The sequence below is a fragment of the Corvus hawaiiensis genome, chromosome 3 (genome assembly GCF_020740725.1).
Source record: "Corvus hawaiiensis isolate bCorHaw1 chromosome 3, bCorHaw1.pri.cur, whole genome shotgun sequence".
Classification (NCBI taxonomy): Eukaryota; Metazoa; Chordata; class Aves; order Passeriformes; family Corvidae; genus Corvus; species Corvus hawaiiensis.
This window is the reverse complement of record NC_063215.1, coordinates 50,318,154-50,333,166: the sequence shown is the minus strand read 5'-3', so window position 1 is coordinate 50,333,166 and position 15,013 is coordinate 50,318,154. Positions and strand designations below refer to the sequence as shown.

General features: G+C 36.5%; 1 protein-coding gene across 1 annotated transcript in view; it reads left to right on the top strand.

Annotated features, from left to right (window-relative positions):
• Positions 1-15,013, top strand: part of FRK (fyn related Src family tyrosine kinase) — a 48,678-nt gene that overhangs the window by 17,035 nt on the left and 16,630 nt on the right. Inside the window, exons 2-4 of the mRNA XM_048299830.1 lie at positions 5,211-5,332; positions 11,702-11,862; positions 12,494-12,662. Of these exons, the coding sequence (XP_048155787.1) occupies positions 5,211-5,332; positions 11,702-11,862; positions 12,494-12,662 (452 nt within the window). The remainder of the gene's footprint in view (positions 1-5,210; positions 5,333-11,701; positions 11,863-12,493; positions 12,663-15,013) is intronic.

Sequence of the window (15,013 nt, the reverse complement as noted above, 5' to 3'; positions counted from 1 at the left end):
ATTTTTGAAAATAAATGTTATGTGACTGATATGCTGTTATTCATCCTGTTATTTCTGCATGCTGTTTCTCAGCATTTTTTGTACCCTTTCCTCCCTCTTCATTCCTATTGTAATGATCACAGTTTCTATACGTGGTTGTACAGCTGACTCAGCCCTCAGGATTTTTGCTTTTAATTGAACATTAACGAAATTAAGAGTATGTTACAGACCTCTGCTTTTAGCCTTGTCCTACCTCCAGTGTCCTGTAGCTTCAATGAGAAACTGAAATAATCCCCCCATATCCCAGCTACAGCTAGTTATTAAAGCAAATTCAGTGACTTCAGGTATGACATTGTGGGGTTGTCATGGAGATTCTGACTTTGCTCTTGTACATATTAAATCTAAGTAATGGTAGAGGATAAAAGTGGGAAACTGTTCTCTGGTGAGCCTTAAAGGAAATGGATAACAAACTGCCACATCATTTTCTCTGCTGGTTTTCAGTGGGGATAACAAAAGAGCAGTGAGAGATCTACTGAGATTTCCAAGAATGTTAAAGATTGCAGGTGTTATTTCAGAGTTGGTGTTTAGCTTGGTGTTTAGTTGGTGTTTAGCTTTCTTTGCAAAGGAGCTGCCCAAGGACTGACATGTCCAAAGAAGTATTTTGTCTAGCTCATGACTGGGGTGCTTTGGCTAAGGCTCAGCACACAGCTTATGTTAGAGTCAGGATTTAGCATGTTAGGGATTTAGGAGAGATCAAGAGGAGAGGTCGAATGTAGGGAGGTGTGGGGTCTGTAAAAGCGGTGTCCAAGGAATGGCAGGCTGCCAAAAAAATATTTCCCCTGAGAGCATTTTCATCTGGAGCATGGCTGGGAATCCTTTTTTTTGGGAGGGGATGTAGTTATGAATGTTGGATAGAGTTAATTTCAGGACAGAAAAAGCCCATAGTTCCCAGAGTAGTTGAGATCTGTAAAATCTTCAGTCTCTATCTCAGATATGTGCATTGCACTGATTTGATCAGAAGGGGATTTTGCATTAATGAGAGGGAAGAAAACTCTTTTTGCATACTCTTTTTTTTTTGTTATGGGGATATTTATGGGTTTTGTTTTTTCCACTGGAGCTTTTGTTCTCTTCTAAACATGTTACCAGGCACTGGAAATGTTGCCAGTGACATAGCATTGGGGAACTTCGCCTCGACATTTTTCTTTGCTTTAGCTCTTGGCCCATGTTACTCTTCCTCTCTTCTACTTTCCAGTATGAAAGTTCCTGCCATATCTTCCTGCTATAAGAAGTGCAGAAGTAGGAGTGACTATTTTTATTTTAGCAGATTTTTATGTAGCAAAGCACAGGGGGACAGAAAGCAGAGCCAGGTAAATGGGGCTTTGACATTTAGGTGGAGGTCAGCAGTGCATTGCACCCTGGCGGACAGAAGGCTTCTCAGGAAAGGGAGTGGTAGAGCCAGGTGGAACTACCAACTTTTTCTGAACTCATGACTCCATTGCAACTCAAACTGGGCTGAATAGGTAGGCAGGAGTGAGCGTAAGGTGATGTGATCTCTGTTTCTTAAAAAAATTGCCCTTCAAGTATAACCACCAGCATTCAGCTAGATGAAGGTTTCCTTTGCTGGAAGAAGATCTTTAGAGGTCTCAGCAGTGATACAGTGACAGTCAGGGAACATGCCATGACAAAGCCTGCTGTGATCCATGATGTGATAGGGTGATCATAAACTTGCCAGAGGAACTGATGGCAAATGCAGATGTGATTACTATGCTATCAATAACCACACCAAATCTCACTGGTATTCCAGTATTAAGAATCATCTACAACAAGTGAGGACTGTGTTTGTTATGGACCTACATGAAGGTCATGTTTTCTTCCTCCAAAGTCCTCCTATATGTGGTGGCCAGAAGTAACCTGTAAGTACCCTGGAATTTTTAATGACCATATTCCTGATGGCTATGAATGATAGTGTAAGCAAGGGATTCTGAGGAAGCTGATAGAAACAATCCTAAATAAACAGATCCGGCATCCTACACTTAAAAGGGAGTTGGGGTGTTGGATGCAGTGCTGGCCAAGAAAGCATATTCCTGGGTCTTGCTGACAGAAGAGCACTATTGATGTGCTACCTAAACATCTCCTGCTAGAAATGGAAAATTGCGCCCAATTCTGAATGCACTCATTTGTGCCAGACCTGGTAATCTACTGACCCAGCACTGTCAATCATGACCCAAAGTGACCTGGCTGTGAGCCGAAGTTCAGATTCCATGTAAGAATTGCTATGTAAGAATTGCTGGTTCAAATTTCTCCTGGACTGTCTGGTGCCAATACACTGCACTGCAGTCAGTTACTTACCTTGTGCAATGGAGAGTGTTTCATGTTTAGTTCTTGTTTTCCTAGTGTTCTGTTTTAAAACCTTCATCTGTCTTTGAGCTATAAAGCATGAATAGATTTACTAAGGATTTGGTGTTGTTTTGGTCTGACCTTCCTATCCTGCAGAGCAATATCTCGTAGTGAGCAATTACTTTGATTCATTATTACTTTTTAGAGCACTTTTCCCTCTAAGATACACACTTTTGGATGAAGTAAAATATAAACCTTTTGAAGCATAAGTTCAATTGCTAGAAATCAAAATAAGCTCTTCACGCTTTATAACAGGAATTTAAACTTCCATTACACTGAAAATAGTACTTTAAATTCAGATGTGCTTTTGTTAAAAAAAGAGTGAGTAACAAATTATTTGCTTTGAAGTTAAGAGATTGTTTTTCCACATTCAATATTACTTTTGGCACTGTATAATTATTATTACAAACCAAATGGCTTTGAACTAAGAATCATATATTCAAGTGCTATTAAAAGTAATTTTCCCTGTATTTTTCTGAAACATTATTCAGATCATATAAAGTCAGACAAATGAGGTAATACACAATATGTGTCCACTTTTCACCTTCCATAATAATCGCTTCAGTTACACTTACCTTCTCTAATATTGTTGCTCTAATTATCTTATTTTGAAAGTTAGGATCTTTTTAACTGCTAAGCTTATCTGGAGTCAGAATATACATATTATATATCCTGTATATAATCTTTAATGGTAATTTCATATCGATTTAAGTGAAGTTTTTCCAGCCTAATAAAAATAAACATATACATTGAAATGTTTTGAAATCAAAGAAGCAGATACTTATGTCTAAATGCAATGCACTTATGTGCATATTATTTCCCCAAATCATGGTTTATATTGTAGACATGGTTCCACATACACAGAGTAATAGTATATTAATTTATAGTTCCAAAATAAACTAATAGTTTCCTCTAGTTGCATAGATTGTAATACTGCTCAAGTTTTCAGCTTTAGAAATTTCACTTATGAACAGTGTATGTTCAAATGTTGAGTCACATAAAGACTATATTTTGACTATCCTGGCCATAAAATCCAGTCTTGCTTACAATGCATTGGAAACTCTTTTGAGTTTTGTACAAAATTAAGTTCTTTTGAAAAGATGCTATCCTTGTAACCCAAGAGGAAAGGGCACAAAAAATAAAACACCTCTTCTTACACACTCTTACGAGGATCGGTCACTTTGAACACTATTGAGTGATGTCTAATACTTCAAGGGGAAAAATATTCAAATTTTTTTTTTGGCTCATATAGTTTGTTAGATTTCAGATGTTATTCTCAGAGCAGGTATATTTAGAAATTTCAGAAAGATTCTAATTCAGATTTTAGGGCAGACCAATTTTCTTTGGGACTTGAATGCAGTTGAACTTGTACTCTCGTTCCTTTGACAAGAACCTTAGTCAAGGATTTGAACATTTATTGATTACTTAGTTTTCTGCACTCGAATGAATTAATTAAATTAATTAGTTGAATTAATGAACACATTTAACTAATTAAAATTATTACTAACATATTCCAGCTTTCTAGTGAAAGTACTTTGCTTGCCAAATATGTATCAAGACCTGTTTTATCCAAATCATCTTCAAGTCAGAGGACAGGAATATGGTCCAGAAAACCTGTCTTTGATTTTCTTTTGTTAATAAATCATATTCAGTGTGGGTTAGTGCTGTCTGTATTTTCCTCTTTTTATTTCCTCTTTTTTAATACAAAACCATTTATCAGTCCTCATGCTTGATCAGCTAAGGTATCACCCAGTATTCTCATTTATTTCCTCCATTCCTCTTGATGACTACAATCCTTGCAGATACTAAAATTGTTGATGACTTTGTCTGTACTTTTCACTAGTAATTGACAAATCAAGTAGGCAAATTACTTGTGGTGCATTGATTTATAGTTGAAGTTTGTGTAATAGTTTTAGCTATGATTAATTTAAAAGGAGTTCTACTATGAGTATATGGCATATTTCTGATACCTATTTATCATCATTTGCTTCAAATAAGAGGTGGAGCTAATCTTGGAAAGAGCTTTGCATATTTGTTGGAAGAAAGCTGAACGCCACCCCAGTTGAAAGTGCTGACTCATTTCTGTCTTATTTCCATTTAATTTTAACACAGCACAAAGCAGCAAGAGAGCTAAACCTTATCTCCAGAGCAGCAAATTAAAATTACTGCTTGAACAAGCCTTTGTGAACTACAGGGTTTAGTGAGAGAGGAAAAATGTTTTAGAAGGCATAAGCAGGAGTAGATTTTCACAGAACACAGGTGATGTTTGTAGTGACTTGGAGGATACGCTGGTTTTGTTTGTCAAAAAGCAGCAAAGCTGAAAAATTGCCAGTAACTCATCTGAGATATTGACATGGCAGTGGAATGCGGAAGCAGGGTGTTTTAAACCTTGGAACCCAAGAGCCCATCTGCAGTTTCAGAGATCTTTTGGTTTTTAAGATGTCAGGATATAATCACATACCCTCAACTCTACATAGTTCAAGGGGCATCATTGGAGTTGCCATCAATTTCTGGCCCTGTAGCCTGGGCAAAATTTCTTGGTGATTTTTTTCTGGGACAAGACCAGTCAGTCACTTCTGAATGCTCGTTGCCTTGAAAGCAGTAAGACTTTTCGTCAGCAATAAAGTCCAGATTTCACTCAAATGTATAAGTGATGTTTTCTAGCAATAAATTTGTTCTGTGGTTCTTGTTGGCTTTTTTCCCCCATACTATTGATGTTTAATTAACATAGCACAGATTATCTCTTAGTAAATATGCAGCATGTTTATAAAAGCTAAACTGTCTTCCTGGAATGTTTCACTGAATGGTAAAATTAATGGGTTTTATTTGTCCAGATGGTTCTTTGGCCCAATCAAACGAGCAGATGCCGAGAGACAACTGTCATACCCTGGAAACCAGGAAGGAGCCTTCCTAATCCGAGAAAGCGAAAGTCTAAAAGGCGAATACTCTCTCTCAGGTATATTCTAGTTTTTCATCTGAAGCAATGTTTTAAAAATTTCTCAGGTGATCTGGGCTTTTTAATCTTCAAGAACAATAAACTGTGGGCATGAAAATTAAATTAAGTTCACAATAATATTTTTTTCCCGGTAGATATATAAAGAAAACACGTAAAAAGTAATTTGAGCTTATAATTTATAGAATTTGTTTATCAATAAACTCAGAACGGAAATTAACTTTTTTATGGTCAGTACTTCCAATGTTCTAGCTGCCTTAAAATAGATAGTATTTTTGTGAGCAAAGCATAAAAAATGTACATTACAGATGTACACTACTGCTCTGATTAGCACGCAAAACAAAACTAAAAATAAAAGCATGTTGACAGATACCTGCAATTTAAGAAAAGGAGATTTCTGTTAGAGCTCACACTTAGGTTTTTATTTATTTGTTTTCAGGGATAAAATTCTAGGAAGATCTTCAAAGCTGTACTTTAGAATCAGTGATGTTTCATTGAAAATTTCACTGTAAACATCAGTAAAAAATTAGATTGATGATGATGATTATGATGCATTTTGAAATGTATTCCTTTATTTGAATCTGAAAGGTTATCAAATTAGGACACTTATTTGTTAATAATTTTGCTCACTTGCATCTAAGTACATAATGTTTTTTCATGCTTTAGATATCTACCATTTTAGATAGTAAATGTGATTGTTCATTGGTTGTTTTTTGTGAACATTTCCCATCAAACTTGTCATACAACTGTGAGCCAGGAGTATAGTGTTGTCCTTGAGACAACAGAGCTATATACCCCAACTTCCTAATGTGCCCTACCTATATTAATTCCAGAGACCAGGAAAAGCTTTTGATGTTTGTGAATAAACCATGAGTAGTCATCTGCAGAGTTATGTCAGTAAAATGAGAGGTACCTTGTCCATAACCAGATCTTTTCATATTGACTCCTCTTTTGCCCGGATGATTATGTGTCCTTCACCTTCTAAACATTACACAGAAACACAACTTAATGAAATTTTGACACATTCTTGCTTTCACTTTCCCAATTATAAGTAAAGTGTATATACCTGCAATGTCTTGTGGTAAGGGGAGGAATGCTTTTTATTGCCAAGACAAAGAAATATGGAGTGAAATACAGGGAATTTTCTTGAAATAAATGTCATATTTACAGTTCTGGGAGAGTTTATGCTACAGCTTTCAGTTTGTCCTCAAGGAAGCTGGTTCTTGCCATGAAGCGCTTGAAGGAAAACTACCATCAGCAGGGAATCAGACTGCTCCCGAGCTGGGACAGAACTGACCCCTGTGCATGCACACTTTCATCCAAGGACTGCATTACAGCCACAGACCTTTCAAAATGTTTTTGCTCCCTGTGCCAACTTGTTGCTGTGTTACATGGTTTCAGCTTCCTCCAAGTGTTCTTCATCAGTGAACTGATTTCATCCAAGGACTGGGCTAGACTGATAACAGGGTGGTGATATGCAGGGAAGGAAAGATAGGCTGGTATTATCTTCTTAATGATGGCACTTCAATACATGACACATTACTAAAAATCAATGAAAAATCTTTTGCTTATGCACCTAGGGGTGGAAATGCAATTTCTTTTTATTATTCTCTAACTATAGCCTTTTAGAAAAGATTTAAAATATTGATTATTTACGCTGCATCCTCACCACTTCTCTAACAGGAAAACAGCAGTATCTAAGTTAAACTATGAGATACTACAGAGAAAAATCCAAAAGAATGAAAATAAATATTAGGCCAGCATTTGTAGTAGGATAGGATCATCCTTTGATGCTGCTGTTTGTTTTTTTCCTTACAAACTTTGGATGGAAAATTTATTCTATCTGATTTAGTATACTTGATTCAATTACAAAAGCTTGTGGTAGGCATTTTTTACATTTTTGTATAAGCTTATTTGGGAACAGGAGATTTGATGATGACTGATAACAGCAAGGTATGACACAACAGTGTGGATTTGTTCCATGGTGGTTTGTTTGATTAGTGAAGGTAAGAGCGGCACTGAAGAAAATAATATACACAGAGGCAAAACTCCAGCTGCAGGAGCCTTCATGCACAAACATGGGTTGTCCTCTGTGCATGTATGCATGAATGTACGTATCATCTCAGATTTATTAAACATTTGTGCTCTTTTAGGCAAAGGAAGAGGATAAACTCTGAAGCAATCTGTAGACACTATTGGTGGCATCACTTCCCGGTGCTGCTAGATCTTTTAGCAGCTTCCCAGAGTTGAACATAATTTATCCTTAACATGCTGCTTCATCCCAAAGAGCTAAATATTATTTCCTGCTTACTGTATCAGCTTAGCTGAATGGCACCTGTTTGTATTGTGCAAGATCTTTTACTTCCAACCTAATAGTACACATCATGGTCTAGATGTTTTATGTCCATAATCTCATTACTTATTATCTACTTGGAAAGCTAGTGCACTCTAAAGCAAACGATGAAAGGGTTTGTATTATGGGAAGCATTAGTGGGAAAGAAGGTTGTTTAGTTCACCAGGAGAAGGCAGTTTTCCTGCATCTCTCCTGTTTGTGCCATCAATAGGAATTATGAGACACTGAAGCTGAGGCAGAAGGATGGCTTCTATCTCCATGGTAGCTGATACTCTGGCAGGGGAGAAGTCACAACCTGATATTTTGGAATACGTCCCTAAATTCTATTTCCAATTTTTTTCAGTCCAGAAACATTAGACCTCAAAAGTCCCATCTTCTGTAGGTCTGATTGGCTTTGCTCTAGCTTTTGTTGCTGTTTTGGTTTCATTGCAGAGTAGATGATAATTGCTAGAAGAGTGACAACCTGGCTTTCAGAATTAAGGTCTTTAAGAAAATATTTTGATTCTCTGTCCAGCATGCCATTCAGTTAAAAAAGAAATTGAAAAGGAAGAGAGTTTTTTACCCAAGAACCCATAAACTGATTTTATAACTTTCATGCTTGATTTCATACTCATATGGGCAGGGAGATATATAAGAGATTTAATGTTAATTAAGGAGACAAATGATCTCCGTAGTAAGAAAAAAAAATTTAAAAAAATTTCAATCGTTCATGAAAATTACACTTTTTACTTCTAACTGGCCTTTTTGGGAAAACTCTCAGTTTGTGAGATTTGGATAACAAATAATTATTTAAATTAAAAACAAAAATTCATGTTCAGAAAGGTTTTTATCATTTGTGAATAGTTAAATGGAAAGCTCATCAAGCCAGATAGGCCACTGAGATATGTTGCTATAAATTTAGAGTGTTTGACATTTTAAAAATAGGTTTTCCCATTTTAAAAATGCACGTTGTCGACAGATTTTTATGTTGATGACTCCAGCATCTGGTGTGAAATGCATTAAATTTTAAACATGTTGGTGCCATCTTAGACGTTGCCTCTTTTTAATTAAAAGCCATAATTTAGATGTGCTCAGCTTAATTGAGTGTCATTGCCAATGATAGCAGGAGGCTCTGTACTTAGCCCGTCACTGAATAATGGTATCTGAAAGACTTATTGCATTAAATAACAATGTAAATGGTTTGTGTTTTCTTCAGCTGTTTTTTCCATGCTCGTAAAAGAATATTATGTGCTTTCCTCTAGGCCACACTGGGTTCCAGCATAGGAAAAACAGGTAGTTGTTCAAGGCAGCAGAATCATCAAATCAGCAAAATCATGGCCATACTAAGGGGACGATTTTGGATCTGCCTCTGCACCCGTTCTGTGCTGGTGAGAGTGACCTCATGAGTCACCCTCCTCCCACATCCACGCTGGGTGTGGGGGCAGAGCAGAGGTGCTGGTGGCGGTGCTGCATGGCCAGTGCTGGGGGAGCACTGCTCACAGGAGCCATGTTAGGACACATCGTTTTTGGCAGTAATGGCACATTAGCGTCTTCATGATTCATTTGGTGAAGGTGTTGATTCTGCTGATGACACCATAAATTTTTGCGCCCTGGGGAAGGAGTAGTAAATTATTTTATTCACGTTTTTCAGGTGGCAAAATCTAGTTCTGCTTAATCCAATCATGTGAAGATGGATAGCTGGGAGAGGATAATCCTTCTGCTAAACTGAAACCATGTAGAAATCTAACAGGGAGCCATAATTCTTTTGGAAAGGGCAAGTTGACGAGAAAACCTCTGCAGCCTTCAAACCCAGCTACTGTGAAGCTGTGTGAAACTGAAGTTACAGTCCTGTCCTGGTTAGTAGTCTGACATGGATGTAGAGATGAATGGAAGGGGTTATGGATAGCTCTTTCCTGAGTGACATGTGCTCTGTATAATGTAGGCAGAGGAGCCACACTGTGCTGCAGAGCTGCAAGTGTGTGCTGCAGGACCTGTACAGCCAGACTCAGCCCTGAGATACAAGTAAACAACCCCCTGTCAAATACTGCACTAATTTCAGCTACTTATTACAAGATGAGATGGTATCAGTGCAGAAATTTTCTCCAGCTTCTCCACACACATCACCATCTGACCTGGATGCTGTCAATCATAAGGCTTTGTAAAAGGCTCATTTAAGAAATTAGAACACATCCTTCAAACCAGCTCTTGCATTATTAATGTTAGCTACTTCACAAGTAATAGTTATAATACTGCTAATAAATAAATCACGTAGTCAAACTACTATTACTTGTGATATACAACTGAGACTGGATTAACTCAGTCATCCTGTTGGCCTTCTGTTCACTGCATCATAAAGACTAATTAATTTATCTGGATTGATTTTCCTGTGAACTTTGGAAAAGTCATTACATTTTCAGTCCATTGTTACTGAATTACCCTTTCCTTCATTTTGCTTCAGCTGCATTTCCAAATGATACATCACAAAATCGTCCATAAATTTTATAGTTAAAAAGTAGTAATTATGGGTGTTCATTAAAAAATAAATATAATTTGAAAAGCGCGATATAATACGGATTTTGTTTACAAATAATCCCATTCCTGTCCTCATGCAGATTTGTAAGTTCTCAGGTCCCTGAAAATACTGCCTGAGGTGGAGTATTTTGAGCAGCTCCTGTCTGCTCTCTGGTGGTCTGGGATGACAATCACACAGTACAGTGCAAAAATATTTGATCATCCACGATAATACTTAAGGAAAGACAGATTTCCCTTCTAATTTCATCACTTAGATGGTGAGAAAAATTGTTCTTCATATCAGCTTTGTTAATTTCATGCAACCAATTCTGTATGTTTTCTAGATACAATATGTAACCATGCATTCCTATGTTATTATAACCAAAATTATTGCCGAGTCCATGCAGTGGTACAGGATAAAGAATCTATCTTTTAGGTTTATTGTGGAACACTTTTAGTGTTAGAGCTAAGAGCTGTGGCCTCCTGAGGAGCTAAATCTGTTACTCTTCTGTATGTAATATAAACTCTCTACTGCCCATTGGACATGCACAGTGATGTTTAAAGAGTGGAGTGTCTTGTAAATGACACCCACATAAGCGACTAAATACCTTTTCAGCTCTTCTGAACTGCCCTCTCTGATGATTCTGAACCTACTATTGCTTCTACTGATATTACTTTGTAAAGGAAATCTCTATTGATCTCCAAAAATTTATTTTATTTTAATTTTTTTTTTTTTTTTTGGTGAGACTTATATACATTTTTTGTCTCTCTCTGATCTGGTGTTGGTCCAGGTCTAGCCCCAGCATGCAGTAGCTCAACTTTTTTGCTGACACATCTAAAGAGTGTTCTGATGTTCACAGGGAGGGACACTTTGCGTGTCAAGATATGCAGATAAGTAACTTACAGGAGGTGAGGAGTGGTCTTATTGATTAAGAACAACAGATTAGAACAAAACAGATTTAAATGGAAATGAATTAATCAACTACTTGAAACAGAGCATTATTCACCTGATTTTTATGTGTTCCAAACATGCACAAAATTCAAAAGACCCGTTGGAAGATGTGAGTGCTTTTCAGAGAATCAAGGCCATGTGGAAGGTATATCAGCTTCCTCTAAAATTCCTGCCAGCCCAGCAGCTGCTGTTTGGACTGTTAACACTAAAATAAAGGAGGATAAAGGAAATATTAAAAACTGATTGCTGTCAATTAGATGCTTTTGGCTGGTTTTGGTGTCTTCAAAGATAGGAAACATGAGCTGCCTCACAGAAGATGTATTTATGGACTTCTACATCAGTTCTAATGGTGGAGAATCTACAAATAGCTGAAGACTAATAGAAAAGATGCATTAAGCCATCTGAACAATGGGCTTTGGTTTGAAAGAGGCTTTTTATAGTTGTCCTATTTGAAACTAAAATAATTTATTTTAAGGTACTCATAAATATATTTAGGATTTTTATGATGGTTTGGGCATAAATGATATTGTACCACTGCAGTAATTCCTGGACACTTAATATATTTAAATCTTTTTAGTTTTTGATGGTGCATCTGTGAAGCACTACAGGATCAAAGAGCTGGATGGTAGCTTTTTCCTAAGCAAAAGGAAAACTTTCAAAACTCTGAAGGAGCTGGTTGACTATTATAGCAAGAACAGTGATGGCCTCTGTGTGTTGCTCAGACAGCCATGCCTAAAGGTAAGGAGTGGATGCTACACTGTGCAAAATATTTTTTGTGAGCTAACTCATCACATATCTGTCAGAAAATGTTGACCCCTTGTCTGCTTCTGCCATTTCAGAATGTTGATAATCTGCTTGTTTTCAGGAAGTTCAGGGTAGTGTTATAGTTCCATTCTTGAGGTTGACAAATTAACAATAAAATATCATGCAGTTTTAAAAAATCATTAAGTGTCTGGGGTGGAAAATATGCCAAATCATGATTTGTGAATACCTTTGTATAAAAATATATGGAGATGAAATCTCCAACTTCATAACTCTAGCTATCCATAAGTAATTACTGAGACAAAACCACAAAGTTCTGGCAAACAATACGTCATTGTTCAAAAAGCTTGCTAGAAGGATGATTTCTAATTTTTGCTTTTAATGGAAGGATATTTTCTTTAGCATATGTCTTATTTCTAACAAAAATCATCCAGTATGTGGGTTATACTTTATGTTCTCAGCTCACTTTATCGCATGTTTTTACTCTAAGGAAACATTATTTACATCTGTTCCAGTTTTTAACAGACACAGTTAACAATGATTTGTATATGTTGTTGAAAAAATGCTGCAAGTCTCAATTATTGTATTATTTATTTTCTTTTACCAGATACAAATTCCAGCTACTTTTGATTTGTCTTATAAAACTGTTGATCAGTGGGAGATAGACAGACTATCTCTGAAATTTGTGAAAAAATTAGGATCTGGTCAGTTTGGTGAAGTATGGGAAGGACTGTGGAATAATACCACCCCTGTGGCTATCAAAACATTAAAACCAGGTATGTGCATTATTCTTAAATGTTAATAATAGGAAATATTAGCAAGAGTGCTCCCTTACTTTTTAAATGTTACAGCTATCCATATATGCACTCATTCTTAAAATCCACACACCTAAACATGAAGATTAGTAAAGCTCTAGGTCCAGATATTCTTTTGGTATTTTGAACTACAATTTTATACAGATTTCTGTTTCTAGACGAGCTGAGTTAATTCAATATCTGTCTTCAATAAAAAGGCAGCTGCAACAAGGGTTGTACCTATTTTGTACAGTTTTGTTTGTACGGAACCGAGTAACTTTAGATTGAGTAGTCTGTGGGTGAAGTAATTGATTTACTACTGGTCTGTCATCTGTAGAATTTTTCTAGTGATTAGGTGATATAGTATAGTGATTTCTTTGGTAATATATAATATTTACTGTGCTAAGTTTGTCTTGAGGAAGTGCTTTAATCCTAGTGTTTCTTAAATAAAATTTCTCAAAGTTTTTGATACACAGCATTTATACCCACTATTTGCATGTAATATAAGACTGTCTAATACAGCTTTTAGCATTTTTCTTAATTATGTTTCATTAACTTCAAGTAATTTGTGCATTTTAAATTGACAACATAAAATATCTGCCAGCAGATGGCAAGAACTACATAGATAAGGGAGGTAGCCTGGATGATATACATGTTTTTTAAAAAAAGATAACAACATGAGCTGTGGTTAATTGAAAAAGCTTGTGCTGGGCGCTAATGAACATGATTCAGGAAGCAGAACAGATTCAGACCTTTGATTCAGAATAACATCAATATGCTTGAGCACTGCTTGAATGGTTTCCTGAACAAGGAGGAATTTAAGCATGTGTTTTAAGGCCCTCTTGTATCAGGATATTGTTTGTGTTTTGGGACATGCAAATTGAAAGAAAATAAGCACCTTTTTTTTCTCTGCTTAACTAAAAATGCAAAAACTTCTCAGACTAAAGACCTTCTGTAATTCATATGAAAGACAGAACTTTTTTCAGTGAACAGGAGCATGTCCCTAGTGACTCAGTAAACAGAAACCATCTTGCAATCTCTTTCTCACTGGAATAAACACAAGACCCACTGCAAACTTGTTATCACATAGAGACTATCACAGTATAATGGAAGAAATTCCTTCAACTGTGATTCTTTTTATATATCATAGTTCACCTGGGAAAAGGGGCTCGATTAATCAATACTTTTTCTATCTCAGTTTTTTCCACTCTATTCTGACTCATGCTAAGGTCAACAGCAGTAGTCTCACTGATTGCATGGTGGGTTGTATGCAGTTAGGGCAGACAGAAGCCCCATCCAGATGCTATGCCTGGATAGCAGAGAGTTTGTGACCTAATACTGTGATAAGGAAGCTGTGCATTGCACGTAGTGCTGCTCAGAATGAAGACTTTGATTCCCAAAGCTGTCTTGATAAATTATGTAGTTAATGCTGAATCTCTTATCACTGTACTTTGTGAACTATCTCATTCTGCAAAAACAGTTCAAACAGTCAGAAATGTAAGCATTTAACCTTGTAGTATTACTTCTCCAGGGAATTAGCCTCTTCTATACAGGTTTTCTCACCATTTGGAGGGCCTTACAGTAATCAGCACATTGGTTTTCCATAGCTTGTTCTCATTGTTACTCATGAGGAATAACACTTTGCTAATTAAAGACAAACCACAATACCCTCACCCTAATCTGAGTAATAAATGATTACCTTGGTACTAATAAAATTTCGCAAAGGGTAGGGCTGGTAATTTCATTCACCATAACATAAAGCTGATAAATGAATCGAAAACATAATAGTTAATGAGTAATCAAGAAATACATTGTGTTGATGACTGAAGCTTCCAATATTCACATGAGCAATGTTTCAGGCTTCAAGTGTAACACACTGTAAAATGATCCTCTCCTGTTGCTTGGCTCAAAGATCTAAATCACTTGTCTTACACTGTGGCAGGAGAGGGCATATTTTAAACAACAGACATTTCACTAAGCTGTTTTACAGTGTAGACTCTCTGGACAAGAAAGTCATCAGAACAATGGAGAAGTGTGTTAAACTTGAAGTGATCTGGCAAATATAGGGGGATGAGATGGAAAGGGTTCTGTTAAAAAGGCTTTACCACCAGAAAAATTGTGAAATGGAGCAATGATCTTATTACCAAGCAGGAGCAGGTTGATCAAGTAGGGTAATCACATGGTGAGCAATATAGAAGAGCATGATGCAATCAGCATGTCATAGATTTATAGGCCTGAGGGCCAGAAAGGATTTCTGTTATTTTGAGTTTTTCTGTTGAGCATTTTTTTGCAGTGCGCATCTGTTCTAGACCATATATAGTCTGAATAATTTG